Source organism: Camelus dromedarius, chromosome 13 (assembly GCF_036321535.1).
Source record: "Camelus dromedarius isolate mCamDro1 chromosome 13, mCamDro1.pat, whole genome shotgun sequence".
Classification (NCBI taxonomy): domain Eukaryota; kingdom Metazoa; phylum Chordata; class Mammalia; order Artiodactyla; family Camelidae; genus Camelus; species Camelus dromedarius.
In genome coordinates, this window is record NC_087448.1 from 58,948,812 (window position 1) to 58,971,684 (window position 22,873).

Consider the following 22,873-nt stretch of genomic DNA (forward strand, 5'->3'; position numbering starts at 1 on the left):
CCCCCCACCCGCCCGCCCGCCTCGCGCGAGGGGAAGGTCCCCGCCGACCGCGCCCTCGCTGCGTCCGCTCCGGGTCCCGCCGGGCGTGAGGGGAGGGGACAGGCGCGAGAGGAGGGCCGGGCGGCGGAGGGGAGGAGGCGGTGCGTGCCTCGCCTGCCAAAGGCAGAGCCGCTCCTCCGCGCGCGAGCCCCGGCGCCCCGCGCGGCCACAGCGCTCCGCCCGAGCCGCCGCCGGAGACCCGCGGGGAGCGGGGGCTGCACGGGCGGCGGCGCCGCGCGCCCTTCCGGAGACCCTCCGCCTCCTGCCCTCCCTGGCTCTCCCTCCCGAGTCGGGCCCGGGGCTCCGCGGCGGGTAGGGACAGCGACGAAGGGGGAAGGACGGTGTTCCGTGCCGTGGATGCGCCGCCCGGGGAAGACAGCAAGTTGTGTGTGCGCCCCGGCCCGGGGAGGGAAGGCGGCCGCCGCCCGCCAGCCATGTGAGTCCAGCGCGCGGCTGCCCGCGGACCTGGGCTCCGCTCCTTTCTCTCCGCGACCCCTAGTCCCCGGACGCCGGAGTTGGGCTGCTCCAGGGCTCCAGACTTCCTGAGCTTGGCCGCCGGCGGGCTCTCCCTGCCCGCCGCGTCTGCTGCTGGCGTCTGCCTCCGGGGGGTGCTGCCTTCCCATCCTCATCCCCTCCCTCCTCGCGGGGCCGGCTGGAGAAAGCCCCTCTCCCCCGTTGGGGGTTTTGGGCTCATTGTGTGTCTTCGGGGTCGGGTGGGGGTGGGTTGGTAAGGCCACTGTAGGGGGCTGGCCACGGACTTGTCATGTTCGTGCCCCAGGACGCCTTCCCTCAGCTCGAGATGAGGGCCCTCGTCCCCCCACCACTGCCACCTCCCACTCGCTTCCCCTGCCTCAGGGCCCAGACAGACCGACTTCAGCCGCTAATGCTGATGCTGACCGCAGTTGACAAGAGTTAAAAAAAAAAAAAAAAAGCCGAGTCTCCCCTGGAGTGACACGCCGGAGTGGAAGTGGGGCGGTGGGTGGAAAGGAAACAGGAGGGGCGAGGGTCGGGAAAGGAGAGAGGTGGGGCGCGCGGGGTGGCGGGGGGCGCTTGCTGTGGGCCCTGAAAGCTGGAGGTAAGAGCGCCGCTATTGGAGTTGTGCGGTGCGTGAGCTCTGGGCTTCTGTATTCATTTCTTTGTGGAAAGTGTGGGAAGTGGTTCTGGAACTCTTTTTGAAAGGGAGAGAGGGATGGAACTGCATGCACGTGGAGCCGCTTGAATGACTGTGGTTCGAGGTAGCGTCCTGGAAAGCATGGATTATTTTTCAGGTTAGACACTGACTGATACTCATTCAGCAGGAGAGGTGGTTTCAGTAATTTAATTGGAACCAATGAATGAAAATTGCAGATTTGAAAATCTTTCGTTGACACTAGGAGAAGATAGTTAAGACTGAAGGAGTTGACAAATGTCGCTGAATGACAGCTGGGGATGCCTAATGGTCCCATCCATTCTGTGTGCCTCGACAGTCTGTAATTGCGAAAATTATCCTAATTATTTTGTTCGGGCTCATGTAGAGACAATGCACGTAGAGGAACATAGAAAAGTTGCTGCAAATTATGAGCATGAACTTGCAGGCCAACTAAACAAACCACGGTATGGCTCATTTTATTATAATATTTGGAATTATGTTTAGTACCAGTAAAAATGCTACATTACTTTTAATGTGAGTGTATGAAATGAATTCACTGGCTTGGCAAGTAGAAGTCATGCATTTCTTTGAGTAAATAGATGTCCGAGTTCATTTGGGAGCATTTATAGGAGATAACAGCATGAAAAGCTTTGCACTAGTCTGGCAAAATTCAGCTTACATTCTTTTCACTTTTGAAGTACTGAGGCAGTTTTGAATGTTTATTAATACAGAGTTGTAGACCAACTGAATCGGTGTTATTGCTAATCTAAAAATGCTTACCTCTTACTCTTTCTTATGGTTTTACCAGGGACCATCACCCTTACTGTGGAGGATGGGAAGTTGATGCCCAGGAAGACTGAAGATCCATTCATTTAATAGGCACTCTCCCATCACAGAACTTTGGATTACTGCTCGGTCCCGGTGGTTTCACACCTTCACTCACTCCTGCAGACCCTGAACAGTTCCTTTGGGTCCTCCTGGCCCTATCTGGTGGAAGATGGCATCCAGTCTGACTTGTACCGGGGTCATCTGGGCTCTGCTGTCATTTTTTTGTGCTGCCACCTCCTGCGTGGGGTTCTTCATGCCTTACTGGCTCTGGGGCTCACAGCTGGGCAAGCCTGTGTCCTTCGGTACTTTCCGGAGGTGCTCGTATCCTGTGCACGATGAGAGTCGGCAGATGATGGTGATGGTGGAGGAATGTGGGCGCTATGCCTCCTTCCAGGGCATCCCCAGTGCAGAGTGGAGGATCTGTACCATTGTGACGGGCTTGGGCTGTGGCCTCCTCCTCCTGGTGGCGCTCACTGCCCTCATGGGTTGCTGTGTGTCGGAGCTCATCTCCCGGACAGTGGGAAGAGTGGCCGGAGGAATTCAGTTTCTGGGGGGTAAGTGACTTTGTTCAACTTCATTTGTTTACTGGAATCCCAAAGCAATATCGAAAATTATGTTCCAGTTGTCCGCTGAGATTATTGAAACTGACACTGGAATCCTCAGGAGACCTAGACGTGGAATGGCTTTGGTGACAGATAGCCAAAGATTTATTTATTTTTTTTTTTTACCGGAATTGCTTTACAACCTTAAGAGCTCTTATTTTCTGTACATCCTTGAACATGTGCTACCTCATTGGCCTGCTTGCTACCGCCTCTGTCAGGCAGTAACATCCAGGTTGTTTACGATGTAGCAGAGGAGATAGTTTGGATTTTATCTTCTTAGTCTTTCAGTTTACTCCTCGTTGTAGTTGCTTCAGCAACAATTACGTTATCTGTGCCTTTCTGGAATCCTCAGGTTTTTAGAGATGAAAACGTCATAGGAAAGGAGAAAAGGGTTTTGATTCAACATTGTCATCGTAAGCTTTTAATACTCTTTGGTGGATGTAAAATTAAGCCTTGCCCAATCTTAAACTATATTTCTAAATAAATGATTACTGTTTTAAATGAGGTATCAGTTTTACATTAACGACCGTGGATTTCACAATGCCACAGATAGGCTTAATTACCTTGTTAGGATTTAACTTTCCTGGGTACTTTGCTGCAAAGGAAAAAAAAAAAAGAATATTTAGTAAATGATGTGTGCTTCTCCCAAAAGGACTGGATAGTCTCACTAACACCAGAAAAGGTTTGATTTTTACTTGGGTTTCTTCCAACAAGTATTGCTTCAGTATCTCTGGTCATGTGGTTTTAATTATACTTTATATATTTTCCGCTGCGCCTTTCACCTCCATTTTTCAACCTGATGGGCTGAACTTGTCTGATTTATAATCCGCCTTGGTGAAATATGACAACCTCTGTAGATAGTATAGGATGCAGGGGAATAGGAAGCCAGGAAAACGTATAAAATATATCTGTAACTTCATTACAAAGTAAAAGTCTGTTGCCCTTTCATTTGGTGTTTTCTTACACTCTTTTGTGAAACATCCAAAAGAAGAAAAAACATTAAAAATGGAGAGTTCTGAGATAGAGTCTACAGGTTGGAGAAGCCCCAAGAGGTTATTTCAGATGATTTAATATAAAGCTTTCAAGTAACGTTTTAAGTAAGAGAATTCTTGTGTGAAAAATGCCAGTGGCAAAAAGTTTTGTGTTTTGAAATAAGAGATACCGTTGTTTGCCGTTCTTGATTGCCTTACCAGATGGAACTGTGTCCTCTTTTTTTTTTTTTTTTCCTGTTCCCCTGTGGTTTTGCGTCTCAGTCTGCCCTAGGAGGCAATTTGGGGGACTTAACTGTCTTTCCTGCTTCACTGTTCAACGTTGGGCAAAAGTCTTGTGTGTGATATATATATTCATACAGATATAGAGTAAAACTATTAGGAAACATAATGAGCTTTTGTAGAGAGTTGCAATATAAACCCAGGCTTGGAAAACTTGTTGATGCCACAGATTTGAAGAATAGGACTAATGCCAGGAGTATTTAACTTTTTTTTCTTTAAGAATAAACTTGATTTGCTGTTTGTGTTTTACTTGGCTCCAGAAAAATGCTTAGGCCGTTTCTTTTTCTCCTCTTACGGTAAATATTACTTTCCATTGTTTTTCTTCATTTTCAGGCAGGGACTACTATTATTTCTGGCAGAACAGGGAAGTGCTTATAAAAAGAAATCAGTTTTTACTGATTACCTTTAAATGTGTAATGAAGGAAGGCAACAGGAAGTGAATCCAAGACTCGTGAGATTTATGTTTCCCTCTCTAAGCTATGTATAGATTTGGGGAAATTATATAGAAATAGATGTCCTACAGAAAACTCGAGGGGAAAGACCATTGGGGAAGTTACGTATACTTTTAAAAGGACTGGTTCTTTTTCTTTGTATATGCTTTTCATGAACTCTGGCTTGGTAAGATTTATTGACTTTGAGCTAAGAATATAGTTTATTCTAGAACTTGGTGTTCTCCCATTTCTCAAATATATTTCTCATATCTAGCAAAAAATAATTTTGAAAAAAAGTTTTGAGTGTAAAACCTAAGAGGTTTTTTCTGATTCAAACCTTTTGAGGGCACAAGTAAGTAAATATATCCCATTACCCGAGTGAGTAGTAAGTTTAGAATTAAAAGATGACTTGACTTACTGGAAAGGTTTTGGAAAATCTACCATTGGTCCGTTGGTCACTACCATTTAGTGAAAGACTAACTCATGGAAAAAAAAAAAAAAACTTCAAAGCAACTTCAAAAAGAATTCCTCCTGTTGTTCATTTCATAATTATTCAGCTTTTCATTCATAAAATCTTCAGTGTGAAATAGTTTTATTTTATGAAAGTTTTCTTGCAATGGGTGGGTTTCTTAAAGACTGCAAAACACCAAAGCACTGAGTTGTGTGAATTCCATAGATGGCAATGCTTCAGAAATGTAGCCGAAGTGCAGGGTGCTCTGCCGTAAGGCGGATTCTCCTACTAAAAATGATTCACCCAGAAAGGTTATGTTTAGCTAAAGTTAGGATTGCTCCAAAAACAACAGGAAGCAGGGGAATGGCAGAGGCTGGAGGCATCCTGCTTAACCCTGCCTGCTGTGTCTGGAGTTTGCACATATGGTATAACGTCAGGCAGTAAAACCCCTGCAGTACTTTGGAACCGGTGAAAGGACGAAGTGTCAGCCTTAATTTTGAACTGCCTTGCTATTGTTGGTTAGAGGTTAACGTGTCACCTGTCAATAGAAAGAACACGAAGTGGAACTGTTGTCCATGGACGTTTACTACCCATAAAAGACATACTTCAAGGAATCAGTGACTTCTGCCTTTCTTGTGGTAACTTGTACATCAACTTTAATTGCCACCATCTCCAGCTTATATTTTAAGTCATGTCTTTGTCATAATTTTTAAAAACCAGTCTGGATTGAGTTTTACCGTCAATTGAATTTTTAAAAGGCGTGTAGAAAGCCTTTGAGAAATATAATGTGTAATAAAAATGTTAACATGCAGAGCTGGGTAATGGTGCTATGAGAAAATAGAGGTTTTAATGCTGTTTTTGTTTGTTGGACATAAAATTATGTGCTTTCAAATGGTTAAGTACTTTAACAGAGTTTTTAAAACTTGATACCCAACTTTCGATGGATGTGTTAGTAAAACATCTCATTTACATGCCCTGTAAAGAAAGCATGTAAGAATGTCGTGAAGACGTATTACGTCTCTCTTAAGTTCTGCCCACTGGCACTTGCACATGTCAGGACCTGAATTTGCAGATTTCATCGTAGGAACTGGCTGATGCTTTAAAGGGGGGACACGGAAAAGTGTCCCAAATTTGTATTATTCCACACTTAGTTTGGATGTGAGTCACAAATATGTATCAAATGGGTGAAGAATGCTAATTAGCAGCAAACAATGACCTTTCCAGTTTAGACACTGTTCTGCTCTAAGAAGCCAGGGGAGATAATCTCCTCAGCTAATTGATGGTGAAGTGCTGCTCAAGACAGTAACAACGACAGTGTTTCTTGGAGCATCCCTTTCTCTGAAAGCATCACTGCCTTCCCCAACTCCCCTCCCTTAGGGCTCTGCCCGGGCCTGTCTTTCACCTCTTTAGGATGAGGGCTTAGGACTTCTCCCCTTGCTCCACTTTAAACCTGACCTGACATGGGATGTGTCACATGGTGTCCTCCACATCCAGGCTCTCTGTCAAGTGACAGACTTGATGACTGAAGAGTAAGACAAATGGTAAGTGTTGGCATATTAATGGGCAGAGTGGCTTTTTAGTGACAGTGTCTTAACCGAAAGAAGTTGCTCTAATTTCAAGGAATCTAGGCATTTCCTGGGCCGGCTGGGGAGCAGGCAGAGCTCTTTTTGCTCATCTCTAGATGTCATCTTCTAGATGACAAACCGCTCCTGTTTCCTTTAGCGCCGCTAACCTGGGACAGAAGGTCCAGGCGAGTGGGCTGGAGTTCTCAGCCAGTGGTTCTCAAACTTCAGCATGCAGCGGAGTCCCCCACAGGACTTTTTCAAACCCACGTTTTTGGAGCCCACCTAGGAATGACTGATTAGCAGGCTTGGTGGGGTGGGGTCGAGGGCTGGTGATGTGCGTTTCCAACGAGTTCCCAGATGCTTCTCGTGCTGAGATCGCCACCTGGAGGACCCTGTTCTAAGTCATTTTGTATTTTTGAAAATGACTTCTGATAGTTGGTTTGCTTTCAGAATTTAGTTGATGTTTCATTTTATCATGACCTGATGTACCCCTCTCTAACTGGACAGAAGTAGAAAGACCCCACCTCTGTAGTCTGGTATTGACTGAGCACATCCATCTATCCGAGTTCTTGTCACAGAAAATCGTTTTCCTGGAGTTCTCTCTCTTCATACATATTACATACACAACACAATGATCATATATACATCATGTGATATATTATATTCTTTTTTATCAGTGCCCAATACCAGAAAGAAGTTTTGATAGATGGATAACTCAACATTAAGGCCTTATATATTATATTCTTTTCTATCAGTGCCCAATACCAGAAAGAAGTTTTGATAGATGGATAAATCAACATTAAGGCCTTAATACCGCCTCTGTAGTTCTTCTGCAGTGGATTTTCAGTAGGCGATTGCTGATTGAAAGACATGAAGACCATACTGCAGACCACAGAGGTGGGCTAGGACAACCCTTGGCCCCAACTCTGTAAAGCCATGTGTGTCTTGGAAAAGTAGAATGATTAAGCCAGGAGGACACTCAGGAACCAGCCAGTCTGAGCTTCTGCTGCTAGTCAGGGTGATATAAACCAGCTTTGACGAAGGAGAAGGTCACCTGGTCTTAAGCATCTCTAGGGAAGAAGATGACTCAGTCTTGCAGAAAAACAGTACTTTCTAGGACCACAGTCCCCGTCTTCCATCACACTCGGACGTCCCAGGCACATTGACACAAAAGAGGAGTGAGCTTGAGATGGAGACTTAAACGGTGCAAGGGTGTGAGTGGGGCTCTGGCTGCCAGGAAGGAGTGAGAGGGAGATGCTGTGTGGACAACCCAAAGGAACACCACACATCGCATCTGCTCCGGGCCCTGGATTTGCTAAAGGAAGGGAAGTCGATGAGTTCACTGATCTTTCATAAAATCTAAAACACCAAATTTTATATGTTTGTATCTGATTATGTTTTAAAATTATAGTTTCAAATACTCATTGTCACCAGTTTTTTTTTTTTCCCACATGCTTTTGATTTCTCCCAGAGGAACTTGTTTATGAAGCCTTAACTTGGACAGTTTTTCATTGTTTTCAGACTTTCCTATGAAGCTTCCAGATTCTCCATATCAATAATGAACACCAGAATTCAATGCAATATTCTTTTAGTTCCTGAGTGTGCCTAAAATCCCCTGAAAGCTCCACTGGAGAGTCCAATGCCCTGCCCCAGAGAGTCTGATTCGGTAGGTCTGGGTGGGGCCCAGGCGAAACTCTTGTAACAAACTCTAGGGGTTCTGGACACACATGGTCCACGGACCACATTTTAAGAAACATGAACCAATTTCATTCCCTTAAAACCTTCTACGTTGCTGGTGTGGGAGCACAGACTTAGATCAACTGTAAAGCTAAGTATGGATTATCAGTCTCTTCCCATCCATAGTCATTTATTTTGGGGATAATATGATTCAGGCAGAAAATATCAGAATTAGTGTGAGAACAGAGCAGTTTGTAACTGGGCTTTCCTTTATGTTACATTGCTGACCTTGGGTGTTAACTGGGGTCAGCCAAGCCTGTGTATACACTTAGACAGCAGAAGAGCCAAATCTTTTCCACGCTTTGCTTAGATGAAGACTCGACTTCTATTTGTGACTGCAGTTGCAAATTACAGACCTGCTCTCACGGCCAAGTGCTGTGTTTTGCGCCGGTCACCCTGCAATCCTGTGCAGTTAGGGTGTGCTCAGATCCCTCCTTTCTTTTCTGCCAAGTATACTTAGTTTTTTCTTATTTTGAGTTACTAGTTTTGACTTCCCAAAATTGTGTCTCTGAAGTAAAAAATAACAATGATAATAGTTCTTAAAAATGACAGAGTAAGGACTTATCCATTGCATTTGGGCGTATCATATTAGCAGCCCTGAAAGACTTTTTTCCTAGAATTATTTAGATTTTTTTTTATAGTCCAAATCCTCATTTACTTTATGTGGAGTAGAGTCTTCCTAAGAGAGTCATTTGGTGTTTAACTTACTTCCCTTTCTTGCCACCGGCTAATGCAGGCAGAGCCGGATACTTCCCAGGCCAGGGTCGGTATGGACTAGTTAGCGTCCCTAAACACAGAGATTGCAGGTTGTGTAGTTGCCTTGTAAAAAAACATGTTTTCAGTTATAAGGAAAACCAACTGAGGAAGGTGAATGCATAACCACTTCTAAAAGAAAAACTTAAAACACACACTGAAAAGAACTTTACAGCATTCTACATAGGTAGTGTCACAAGATGCATACAGTCGGCGCTCCACACAGAGTCATCATTGTTACATTCTCTGTACTTGAACCCTCCAGCTCCCTCCAGCTTGGCAGGGTGTCTTATTGTATGTGTTGCTTATAATCAGAAAGGATAACAGCATTCAGCTCAAAGCTTTTATTCTTGGATGTCATTAAAATTCATCTTTTTGTTTCCTTGTGGCATCACCCTCAAGTGTGTTCCGAGGAACACTGATTTCCGAATGTACCAATAAGTGTTAACAGGAAAAAGCAAAATCATTTTGGGAACCAGTGGGCTTGAGAGACACTTGGTTATGGAAAGTGAACAGATTTCATTACAGCAGAATTTCACAGAGCCTTTAGTACGTTAATACTTATACCAATCTCCTGGGGGGATGTGGAAGGTATAATAATAAGTGTTTTCCTAACTAATTTGAGCCCAGCTCCCTGGGGACTCGTGATCTGTGGCAGGTAATTTATTCTTTTTTTTCCTTTTAACAACTGAGAACACTGAATTTTAGAGAGTGACACCCAAAGTCATCCCGTTAGTTACTGGGTGAGCTGTGAATGCTATCTCCATAGTATTGAAATGTTAACTTGAAATTCCACCTTGTATTATTTGTAGAATTCAGAATTTCTGACCATCATGGATAGCAAGTCTCTTAACATGAGTGCACATTTTTATTGTTTCTTTGGTCCCCAGTTTATGCTTGTAGTATGACAGAACACGGGTGGTTGTACGATACAGAAACTTTTTTTTTGCCAATTCTCAAAAAATACATGATAGCTTAATGTTAATAATGTAATATGTAGTAGAGAGGCCACTAGGGGAGCGTGCCATAACATCCAACCAAAGCAAACACACTGCCTTTCAGAGATTATTTAACAGAAGAATTTTATCTTTCATTGTTGCGTGCTGGCCAAGGTGCCTGGTGTAAGTTCCCCAGTGTAAATTCTCCATTGTTAGAAGCCCTTGTAATAATCCTTTGTTAAGGCTGATGATAATGTTAACTTGAGAGGACATACTTCTTAAATAACAAAGCCAAGGACCTGTGTCTCTCTCTAGAAATGAAGAATGATGTTCTACCCTGTCAATCTTGATCAATAAAAATACTATGAATGAAACAAAGAGAGTTCTAGCTACATCACTCTAAAGGAGTCTAGTGATGTCCTGGGGACTTTTGAATAGTTACTTTCAGAAGATCGTGAGGTTGGATTCAGTGTTGTCCCAGTGCTGGTGCACTGATGATAGTGCTGAATTCATCACTGAGCGATCTACGTATCCTTTCTTTTCTTTATATGATAGACATCATACCAGTTAGTGATTTTCTCTTAGAATTCATGAAGCTCAAATTATAACATAAGCTCCAGAACTGATCTGCTTATAACTTCAGTAAATACTTTAACCTTCCATGTGTCTCATAGTTTCTGTAATCGGGCAACACCAGATACCATGATGCCCTAAAACGTGTATAAAAATATTGTTGGATAAAAAGGCATTTTCATTTTATGGTTCTCTTTTTCCTCTATGTCTTATCTCTTCCAATAGAGCAAGAATAAGGTTAATATTTTCCTTCTAGCCGTACAGTGGCTAGCGTAGTAAATGATATCTTATGTATTCAATTAATACATGATATATTAGTTAGTTTTAATTATTTATTAGCAACATTTTTATCTGTAAGATGTGACCTTGTTCTTCTATACCTCATGGGAATATTGCAAAGAAGAAAGAAAATAATGCTAGAAATGTGAAGATATCAGAAGCAATGTCTCCTTAACTGATGTCCCAGCATAATGTTAGTCTTTTGTGGGGAGAGGGGGAGGTAATTAGGTTTATTTATTTAATGGAGGTACTGGAGATTGAACCCAGGACCTTGTGCATACTAAGCACACGCTCTACCCTTGAGCCAAACTTGAAAAGAAGTTTTTGTAGTCTTACAGGTCGAAATGAGGCTGCATAATACTACCTCTCTCTTCAAGTACATTTTGAAAGCTCTGAATGAGCTTTATTTATCTTCTGCAGTAAAGAAATAAGCTGCCCTGGTCTGAATGTTGGTGTCCCTCCTCCCTCCTGCCACCCTCATCCACCCAAATTCATTTGTTGAAATCCTCATGCCCTGTGTGATGGTATTGGGAGGTGAGGCTTTTGGGAGATGATTGGGTCATGAGGGTGGAGCTGTCATGCATGAGATTAATGCTCTTATAAAAGAAGTTGGAGAGAGGGTCCTTGCTCCTTCTGCTATGTGAGGATACAGGAAGAGAGCTCCCAGCCAACATATGGCCAACCTGATCTTGGACTCCAGCCTCCAGAAGAAGGAGAAATACATTTCTGTTGTTTCTAAGCCGCCCAATCAGTGATATTTTGCTACTTCAGCTAGAATGGACTAAGAAACCAGCTTAACTTTAACGTTGTGTTTCACAAACTTATCTGAGACTGGCGGAATCCTACTTATCTGTAATATGCAATAACATCTCCTTGAATGAATGGCCAGCAGAACAAACTTCAGGAAATGCTGAGTTGAAATATGTAGTAAATCCGGGGAATTAGTGTTTAGGGGCATTTAGCAGTATTTTTTAGTGCCTGCTGTGTGTCAAATACGGTGCTCAGTGTTGGAATACAAATTGAGATAAGATCTCTGCTGTAGAGGAGCTCACAGTCTCACGGAGGAAACCAACATGTAAAGTGCAGTTACAACCCGAAGGACTCACGATGCATACACTCTGATGCATACGGTGAGGCTGATCCAGCTGTCAAGTGAGGTGCTCGCCAGCCCCACGCAGGGTGCCAGTCATCTTCCCTTCTGCCCTTCTCCTGCTTGGCTGTGCATCGCAGGGGACTACATTTCCCAGAAGCCTTGACACCTGGCATCTGGGTACATTCAGCCAATAGGAGGCACATTTGGAAGATGGAGGCAGGGAGAAACCAGGGTATTTCTCCCCCTCTAGCTCCTCCTGGGCAGAATCTTCGGCAGCTGTTGTCTCTTTTCCTGGAAAGCCCTGCCCTTCATGGTCCCAGCTCCCATCAGGAGCTGCCGTCCTGATCCTCCCCTAGTAGACAGTCCAGTTCTCCTCGCCATTGGTAATACATCTTCTCCCAGCATCACTCCATGCTAATGGATGGTAGCAGTTTTCTGCTGATGCCAGTTTCCGGGTCACCTCTTTAACTCCTGTCTGGCTTTTTAGCTCTTCCGTCACCTGTGTAACCAGTTTCCTGTATTATATTAAATTCTCTGTGTTTGGGATACTTAGGATGGCTTCCACTTTCTGGACCTTGGCTAAAATACAATAATACATCATTCAAATTCCTACCTGAGCCAAGTGGCAGATTATGTCATACTGTGAACTCTTGGGGGTTTTGGTGAATAGACAAAAATCTCAGATGTTCAGGCATGCCCAGGGTCCACTGAAGTGTGAACTAAATGCCGTAGGAGCACAGAAGAGGGAGGGACCTTGTGTCTGGTGGGGTCTGCAAAGGCACTGGGGCAGAGGTGCTAGCTGAGCTGGGTCTGAAGGATGAGCAGACGGCTCCCTGGGATTTCGAGCAAAGGGAACGTCCAATTCTCAAAGCCAAGTTGTAAAAAGATCCAGTGGGAATTCAGGGAATGGCAACATACATAAGGTGTGAACTGGGGGTACTGTGACAAAAGGATCAGGTCTGAAGGTCCCTGTTCATATTCCGTGGTTAGAATTCTACACTTAACTAACTGGAAGTGTTTGAGTGGCTCTGGGTAAAATTGACTTAGAAACTATATAATCTGGTAGCAGTGAGGAGTAAAGACTGATTTGGGGAATAACAAAACCAGGAAAGGCAGCAAGAGGCTTGTTATAGCAGGCTCAGCCAGAGATGGTGAGAACCTCACCAAAGCTGTGGGAATAAAGAGAAAAAGATTTCGAAGACGATCCTGAGGCGGAGGCAAATGGGGTTAGCTGCTCTCATTTTCAGATGAATAAATGAGTGAATGAATGAATAGCTCAGTAACTTTATATTTCTGTGTATACAGAAAACCAGACATTTTCTCTCTTTTTTCCCCCTGTCCCTCAGACAATTAGAAAACAAACAAGAAAACATGTCTTAAACCCTAGCAGCTCTGTTTTGACTCACAGAACAGAACATTTTAACAAGTCATGAATATTATTGTTGTGACAGTATGTAGATGTGACTGACTGTACAGCACGGCAGTGTGGCTACCTCTGGTTTTAGAATTGTTTCACATCCACCTGGGTGTGCAGGACGGTTACTGACTGCTCAGCACACCCGGAGGCTTTAAGAGGAGCGTTTTTGATGACACCTGTCATCTAGTAACGGTCAGCATCATTAAACCTCACTGGCATCTCACAAGCAGACATTTCCCTTTTCTCTTCCTGAAAGTGTGGGAAATAGTGAGTGTGTAAGTACATAAACTTAAGCAGATATAAGAGTAATTTTTATACATCTGATTTTCATAAAAAACATTTGATGTTTTCGGTTATACCTTTATTTTACTTATAAAGAAATAACTGAAAGTATTTTCAATGGGTTTATAATTGAGCATTGCTGTTGGTTACTTGTGGTAAATGAATCTTTTAGTCCGAAGACCTAAGAGATTCCTGTCATAGGATGTGTTAGTCATGTGACAGCTATGTCATAAGGTAGAGAAAGAAAAGAAACTAGTTGTCCCATGGTTATTACCTGTGAGTTAATATTATCAATGGTTATTGTTCACGTGCCATGGGTCAATTGCATTGAAAGTCATGAAACACGAAATGTCCTTTTGTTATTCCTTGAGGAAGGAAGAGCCTAGAAATGGCTACTTAGTGAAAAAGCAGAGGTGTGAAGGATGAATATTTTAACTTAAAGAAAAATTTTGGTCTTATGCATAAAGGCGGCGTTCTATTTTGATCGCCTGGTGGAAGAAAGTCCGTTGGTTCATTCGTCTCATCCACCCACTGCTGGCCGTCTTGATTATACCCTCCTGGTCAGCACCATTTAAAATTCAGTTTGGCTGCCAGTGCCCTCGGTGCCTGGTAGGTTTCATGAAATTACACAGCACTGAGCTCTTCTCTGCGTGGCCCCATTTTCCGTCCATTTGACTTCAGGGTAATTTTGGACAATCATGCTTTGTGTGGTGTGGTTTTCCCGTAATCATCCTGCGGCCCAGTTAGGGCAGATCTGGAAATCTGAATCTGATGAGATTTTAAGATGGTGGAAAATACTGGAGGAGGGAAATGTTTTCATTTCTTTTATACTTTCCCTATTTAGCGTCTTAGGCTGGTAAAGTGTGGCAGATTGTTTTTGCAGCGTTCCTTACAGCCTAAGATTAGAATAACAACAGTTTTTCCCACATGGGATGCTTCAGAATTTTGCATGCAGTCAGATCGCAGAAGAAACTGCTTCTGTGAGACTGTAAGTAAAGTGAGATGTTAGTACTTTTTTTTTTTTTTTTTTTGGTATTAGCAAACCCTCAAGCACTGCCTTCTGTTCTTGTGTTTACATTCTTCTATGGCCATGTGTTGTTGTGTGAAGGAAGCGAACACAGGATCTGTACAGGCAGGGTTGCATTCTGCCACTCGTGAGCTTCGTGGACCTGGGCAGGCAACTGACTCAGTCTCAGATCCTTCACCTGGTAACTAATCGTAATACTAACTCACCGGGTTTTTGTGAAGTTTAAACATACGGAAATCATGTAATATCAGACCTGGAAAGGTAGCTTCCCAGTAAATGTGATTGTTACCAGTACTTCATTTGACTTAAGATTTTACACTTAACTTTAACTTAAAAAGTGAATAAGCTTCATTCATTACACATTCATTGAATCCTGCTCTGTGCGAGGCAGCATTCTAGATATGAGGCTAATGTAAAGAGTAGAAGCAGACCAAGAAAGAACTATAAAGAACTGAAAGAAAGAACTCTGGTTTACTTTAGCCTGCTTTTAGTTTGCTTTTGCACAATACTGCGTTTCCCAAACTAATTTTTGTACTGGTGGTATTCGAATCTGCACGTGACTTATTACTCAGGACCCAGTAATCACACCTTGTTCCTAGCTGTATTTGACCCCCATACATCATAATTTGAGGTGCAATCTGTTTAGAGACTCTCAACATCTGGACAAGTGTTTTTTTATTTGTTTGTTTGTGTTAGTCATGCTCCAATATTGTGGGTTTTCTCCATAACGCTGGTAATTTTTTTAGATTATCCTTAGGTTCTGTGAGGTTTCTTCCTTTAACTCTCCATTTCTCCTCTGATACACCCCAACATATTTATAGCCTGATTGCTACCTGTCTTCTTTTTTTAATCCCTCTTGAATAACCACAGAGACCAATTGAAAGTAGAATTAGTTCTTTAGAGTTCCGAGTCAACGAATGTCAGCTACTGTTAATATGTCATTTTATAATATACAAAACACTTTTGTATAGGTTTTCTCATTTAATCCTAAAATCCTGCTGCAGATTTGTTTTTGGAACTGTGATAGACGCTATGGGAAACAAAAGAAGTAAATATAATACAGGGTTGTGACCTCAAGGAGTTTATAAATTCATGGCTTTGGTCACTAGACTCACCCTCAGAAAGATGCCATCAGTATTCTCCCAGCAGCCAGCTTCAGTATTGTGTTATACAGCTAGATTGTTATTTTATCTTCACAAAATGAGGCTTGCCAGGGATATTTGCAGGTGTGTGCTGAAGTGATGTTCTTTAAGATTAAAGCTCAATTTAGGGGCTTTGCAACTTTCATTTCTGGTTCTTGGAGGAATTGAGCAAAATAAAAAGAAAATATCTTTGATGCTTGCCTATAATTCTTTAAAAACTGCACCAAGTACATTAGGAGAGAAAGAGAAAATGGAGTTTGAAATTGAGGATACAGACGGGGCAGAAGCACATGCTGTAAAACAGTCATTTACTTTGTTATCAGAGGCTGAATCCTGTAGAATGGTGAGAAATTGTATTGTCTTGAATAAACCATGAGAAAGTTAATGTCATTGTAACTGTGTGTGATTGAAACATGTTACTACAACAGTCATGATCTCCGAGTGACCATTTAAAAAGCTATTAATTATGAAAAAGCCATTAATTTAAAAGGCATTAAGTTGTGTCTTCGTTCAGCATCACGGTGCCTATCACAAGTACTTCAGGTGGCTCAGAGGACCCGTGCTAGGTGGCCGATGACTGTCTCTTGCCTGGGCTCCTGCCCTGCACACCTGCCCCCTCCTGTCCATCCTCCTGGTGCCTCCGGAGTAACCTTGGCTGTGATCATGGCCCTTCGTGCTCTATATTCCTCTGTTGCTCCATGTAGGAGCACGTAGGCCGTGTGCCCCACACTCCATTTCTGATGTTACCACCCACTGGCATCCGTCCCTTGGGCTCCGCGTTGCCTAGTTTGCTGAATTTTACAGTGTTTCTTGTGCACTCCCCACTTTTGTGCCTTCACTGACACTGCTCCTCTTCCCCTGCACACCAGACCCAAATCGACTGGTCTTTTAAGGCCTGATGTGAATGTGGACTTCTCCAGGAAGTCTTCTCTGATGGCACAGCTTGAAGGAATCCTGCCTTTCTTGAGCTTCCTTCAGACTTTGTCAACTTTTTTTTATCCTGGTGGAAGCCTGGGGGGAACACCATCTTTCATGTATATTGCCAGCCCCCTGAGACATCTCTCAGCATACCCGGTGCTTCTCTCAATGTTTGCATTCATTGGGCAGATGATTTGCTTAAAATCAATCATTCTGGAAAATATTCAATCCAGGTGTTCACATGAGCAAGAATCTAATTTGGGGTTCGTGACATACTCAGCCTGTGTTCTCTATGTTACACTGTTAATTACCACCCCCTGCTTTTGGCTAGATCACTTCCTGTGTCCAGTACTCTCTTTCTCTTAAACTGAAGTATAGTTGATTTACAGTGTTCGGTTAATTTCTAGTGTGCAGCATAGTGATTCAGTTGTACATATATACACACACACACATATATATATAATTTTTCAGATTCTTTTCCATTATAGGTTATTACAAGATATTGATTGTAGTTCCCTGTGCTGTACAGTAGAACCTTGTTGTTTATCTATTTTATATATAGTAGTTTGTATCTGCTGATCCTGATAGCAAAATACAGACGCTGTGAAATTTTCAGTTTTGGATGCCAATAGCCCTGTGCTTAGAATGAAGTTCTGCTGAAGTGTAACTATTTCCGATCAAGTTTGCTGCAGAAGATGGTCTTCTTGTCCCTGTTCCCATTTCAGTTACATTCAAACCAGCAGACAGTGCTGACAGAGTCAACCATTGGAAACGTTACTGTGAGAAGGTTCACAGCTCCTACTCTGTGTTGGTTGAGTCGTTTTTGTCGGGGGTCTTGAGCCGGGTGCTTTGGCCCTGTCTCTCCGCAGTGACTGGTGCAGCCACTTCCTTTAGATAAAGACTAACTTGGTTGCTTCCCTCCTGAAATAAGAAAAGGCGAAACTGTCAGTGAGGTGGGTGGAGACGTGCTGCTGGGGGTGTATTTGAAAGGTGGCAAATGAATGACTCAGAAACCTTCTCTTCCATTCAGTCTCTGTTGATGGAGAGTGGATCCCATCTGGTGAGCTGCTGGGTGCTCTGGCTTCCATGTTACTGGACATTTGCATTTCAAAATGTTAGCAAATCTAGACGTCAGTGTGGGGTTGTTAGGGAGATGCCCACAGCCCATCAGTGAGTGCAGATGTTGTGATGCCCAGTAGGGCCACCAGGCAGACTGCCTCTGGTAGATGATCTCTTGGGACATATAGGGACACTAATGGGACACTTGGGTGGGGTGGGACTTGGTCCTTTTGAGACAAGTGGAACCCTTGAGTATGTGTGCATGAGTTCCATTCCTTTAACTTGTCCTCCTTTCCAAAATGCTCACTTTTCCAAATTTGTAAAATGACTTCCTGAAACTGTGAACTCAAGTGTCAGTTACCTTGGTTTTGCTTGGAGGGACGATGCCTTGTCACCCAGTGTGTGGCATGGAGGAGAGAAGTGACAGGTGCTTTGGTAGACTGAGAGAAGCAGCCAAGTGGGGTGTATTTCTTCAATTTAGGAACAATCCTTTTTAACTGCCATGTGGAATTTTCTTTCAGGTTTTAAAGGTCAGTTTAGCACTTAAATATTTCTCTTATTTAAGTGTTATCATTGTCACTGTTTTTTTCACTTTTAGTCTGTTCACTCCATGAGGGTAATGAATATATCTGTCTCACTAGAGTTTCTTCTGTCTTTTATCACACAGCAGAGCTCAGCGAAGAGCCATTGAGTAAATAAATGATTGAATGAATTCTGTTCTGTTAGTCAGGAGGAAAGGACTGTAAATGAATAATGGTCACGTCTCTCATGCAGGACTAATGGCATAAGGCCAGTGCAAAAGGAAAATCCCCATGCTCAGAAATTAAGAATCTCAAGAGGATGACAGCACCCAGGGTGGCCCTATACAGTTGCACAGGTTGTACACTGTGAAGCGGCCCTGCTCACGCAGAAAGGAGCCGGAGGTTTAAATTCCCATCCTTCCTGCTTTGGCTTGTGAATTAAATATCTTTTATTTCTAGTTAATAGTATGAAAGCTTTGCTTCTTCAATTCCTAATGAAACAGCCAGAATGAGTACTTAATACTAGTGCCCGTCACACCACAAATTTGAACTAATGCTTAATTTACCATCTTTGAAGCCAGCCTGCACCAGTTTTCTTAGCGTAAAATTGAAAGCAGTAAACGCTAGCAACCTGAGCCATCCGTTCTCTCCCTCAGCGCTGGTATGTTACTGACTTAGCTGTGTTGCACCAGTAAATCATTTTGACCCAAATTTAGTCGGTATGAACTCCGGTTAAATGATTATAAATCAGAACAGTGGCAAATGAGCTTATTTCCTCTTTGGTTTGGGAGCCAGAGAACCAGTTCAAAATGGATTTGCCAAAGAGTCACTAGTCCCAAGAAGAGGTAAGAGAAACCTTTATATTTAAGAAATCCCCGGAGGTAAGTTTAGTTGACAAGAGAAATTGAATTGTGATAAAGCAGAAGGAAGGGATATGTCCTCCAGGGCTGCTCGCCTGGTACATAAACCTGAGTGGAAGGTAAATGCTGGCCCCTCTGCGGTCTCCACAGATTTAAAAGTGAATTGGTGAAAGTTCTAATCAGACTTGTCAGCACAGATGATCCTTCAGCCGCTGAGTAAATCTGAAGATGGGGAGCAGCCGACAGTCCCCATCCGGGCTGCCCAGAGGCGAGAAAGGAACCACAGGGAGAGATGTGCATGTGGGGCCAAGGGACCTGGACCCAAAAGGAAGGCTCTTGCCGACTCCAGAGCCGTCCCCACCACTGGGCTCTGAACTTCCCAAAGGCTAAACTACCACCAGCATCTTTTGTGGCTTCTCATCGTCTAGTTGCTGCCTTCATAGCGTATCATCTGTTACCGAAAGGTAGACCTTTTGGAATTAAAATGAAGCTAAAAATAAATCTGGCCACTGTACCGTCTTGATCCCTGGACATAAAGATTTTGTAGCAAAGGAGGAAGATGTTGTGACCAAGATGCCAGGACCATCTGTGGATTTTCATTAGAGCAGTTTTACATTTATACAGATAATGAAATGCTCGTAGCATGGGAAAAAATGCATTTTTTAAAAAGTCATCAGTTAATTGTATGTTAAAGTGTGAAATGCAAGCAGATGTATCAGCAGCTTCTGAAATGACTGTCCTGCGGGCATGAGCTTGATCACAGATCAGGGTTTATGAATATGTTACCTCTCTGCCCTCACTTCTGTGCCCTGTGCTCTGCTGTCCTCAGGAAGGGCAACAGAGCTCTTGTCACCTGTGTGTGGGGTCTTGACTATCTTTCCATTTGATGAGCAGAGCGGGGAGGAGGGAATAGAATGGAAATGCGTTAGACCTGCCTCCTTTCCTGGTCCAGGAAGGAGCCACATCCTGCTGAGACCCTTTCCCCACGCTTCCAGCCTCTTGTGAAGCAGTCTCAGTCCCCGGGAGCCTCGGCATGTCATCCTCCAGCTAAATGCTGATGCTGGACCCTGCTCTGCAGTGGAGCTGGAGGACAAGATTAAACACACAAAAGTTGATGAATAATCTAAATAAGAGGAATCGTGATCTATTATATGCTAACCGTAGGCTGGACATTTGTTTCTGTAAATGAAGGTTGGTCCCATTTCACAGATGAGAAGGCAGAGGTAGAGAGCTCAAAATCTTGGAGCCAGCTAGTGGCCAGACTGGGATTCAGGCCTGAGTCAGGTGAGCCCCAGCCTGCTCCTCCTCCCACAGTAACGTGCGCTCTTCCTCGCTGTGACCAGATGAATGATGGTAGATCCGCACATCTTCTGTCAAGATGTCAAGCCTCAGTTTTCTCTGGAATAATCAGAGAACGTGCCATGGACCCATACGTAGGTTTTGAACTGGAAACACCTATGGTTTGAATAATTAGGAAATAGAAGAAAAATATTTTAAGCTTCCTTTTTAATATCTTATATGTATTTTTTTTTTGCTTAGGCATTGACTTTTGAAGTATAGTTGATTTGCAATGTTGTGTTAGTTTCAGGTGTACAGCAAAGTGATTCAGTTATATATGTGTATGTGTGTATTCTGTCTCAGATTATTTTCCATTATAGATTGTTACAAGATATTGAATGTAGTTTCCTGTGCTATACAGTAGGTCCTTGTTTTATAAATAGTAGTTACCTATTTTATAGTTGTAGTGTGTATCTGTTAATCCCAAAATCCTAATTTTGTCTCTTTCCCCTTTCCCCTTTCATAATCATAAGTTTGTTTTCTATGTCTGTGAGTCTGTTTCTGTTTTGTAAACATGTTCAATTGCATCATTTCTTTTAAGATTCTACATATAAGTCATATCATGGTATTTGTGTTTCTCTGTCTGACTTACTTCACTTAGTATGATAATCTCTGATCCATCCATGTTGCTGCAAGTGGCGTTATTTTATTCTTTTTTATGACTGAGTAATATTTTAATATCTTATATGTATTTCTTACAAAATTTGAAAAAGATTAATATTAGCCAACCCATAAATATTAGTATTAGAAAAGATTGACTAGATTCAAGAAGGTTTTCAATTCTGTCTTGTGAGACAAAGTGGGATAAAGATACACTGTCATTTAAAATCTTGTGAATTTAACAGTGTTTTGTAAGAAGTCATATTATGTAAAACAAAGGCTTATAAAATCCTGACCTTGAAGCCTGGAGATTTTCAATTTATGACTGTGGTTGCTTTTCCTTAGATGTAGATATTCATTCATATATTTGTATCTATTTGATAATCATTGGTCCCCTTACATTGCATTTTATTAAGATCTTCTATGTACTTCTTAATCTTAGAACAAACTCCATGTGAGTCATTCTTTTATAAACATACACTAAAAAGATTCCTTCCTTTTGAAAGCTAAGACCTATAGATATGTACTCATAGTTAAATTGTAAACTAATCTACTCTAGGAATTAATTTGTTTCTCCTACTTGGGTTTGTTTTTTTTTCTTTTCCTTAATAGATACAGGAATAGTTTTAAAAGAATGTGTCCTTCTTCTCTATTTTGCCCTATTTTGACAGGGAAAAATGGATGCCAAATTTATTGTGTACCCTCAATTATTGTTGTATTTAGAATTGTGTACCATACATTTTTAGAATCTTCAAAAACACTAGACGTGACTTTGGTTAGGTAAAAACAGCATGAGTACAATACAAGTAGTTTCAACCCTGGTTGTTTTTTCTTTATGTGGTTATAAGCTGGGAAATATGCCTTCATCAGGCATTAGATTGTGTCCCTCACCTGTAACCTCAGTAACATTTTCCATTACTTTCCAGTGAATTCTGATCCCCTTGCCTGTAGCTTCATGACCTAATGACTCAAAGGTTGCGTGACTGGCTGGCTCGGAGGATGAGAAGCCATGGCCACTGACTGAGGTCTCCCACTGATCCTCTGATTTAGGAGAAACATAACTTTCCCACCACTTTTCGATGGCTCTTCGCACAAGCTCACGAGGTTAGGGTTTGGCTGTTTGTTCAACAGCAGGGGCTTAACGTGGAGGGTACTGATCAAAGCCAGCAGAGGACGGACAGGACAGGAAGACGGAAGAGCAGAAGAGACACAGGACAGACAGCCAAAATAGAAGAGAAATGCACAGACGGAAGACGAGTGGCCAAGTCTACCTGGTGTAGAAAATTGGATTGTGGTGTCTTTGCCTTGTTAAAAATCACAGAAATTAGGTATAAAGCTTTTGCTTTTTAAAGAGAGGTTTTTGAGTAACAGGCAGTGCACATGATGTATAATATTGTTTCCTGAGTGTAGGACTTGAACCTCTCACTTAGGATTTCTTTATTTCATACATTCCTGGAAGATCTACGTCTGGCCCTGCACTTGTGCGTGTTGTACCCATTTCTGGAAAGAGGATCAGACTTCCACCTGATTCCATCTGATTCCCAATAGGGACTGTGATGCATACACAAAGTTTAAAGAACCAGTAATCCACCAGCACAACTCTGTGCCTTCGATCAGTGACTCTTTAGGCTGTTCTGTGTCTTAAATATTTTATTTTGAATTTGATTGTATTCAATTTTAGATGACTTTCAGATATTTCTATGAAAGCTGACTATTCTGCCAGCTAATTAGTGCTTATGTAGGACGAGCACTACTTAGGAATTTTGTCCAGCTCATATCTTATTCCCCTTAATTCAATGAGTACATTTATAACCTTCTACATATGTGGTCACCTGATTTGTAGGATGAGGCATCCTTTGAGATTTCCTAAAAAGAATATGCTTCGTTACAATTTGCACTATATGAAATGGTTAGTTTTTTTTTTTATTGTAGACATTTTCAATTGAATGCTTACATGGTTGTCTTAATGGGAATTTAGGGATTCATGTTTACTGAATCTGATTAGCTAAGGGGATAAAGA

The 22,873-nt window shown here is 42.5% G+C and overlaps 1 protein-coding gene across 1 annotated transcript in view; it reads left to right on the plus strand.

Moving 5' to 3' along the window:
- The first annotated feature begins 212 nt into the window (after positions 1-212).
- Positions 213-22,873, plus strand: part of LHFPL6 (LHFPL tetraspan subfamily member 6) — a 195,500-nt gene continuing 172,839 nt past the window's right edge. The window contains exons 1-2 of the mRNA XM_031465931.2: positions 213-475; positions 1,977-2,550. Coding sequence (XP_031321791.1) covers positions 2,166-2,550 — 385 coding nt within the window. The 5' untranslated portion in view covers positions 213-475; positions 1,977-2,165. The remainder of the gene's footprint in view (positions 476-1,976; positions 2,551-22,873) is intronic.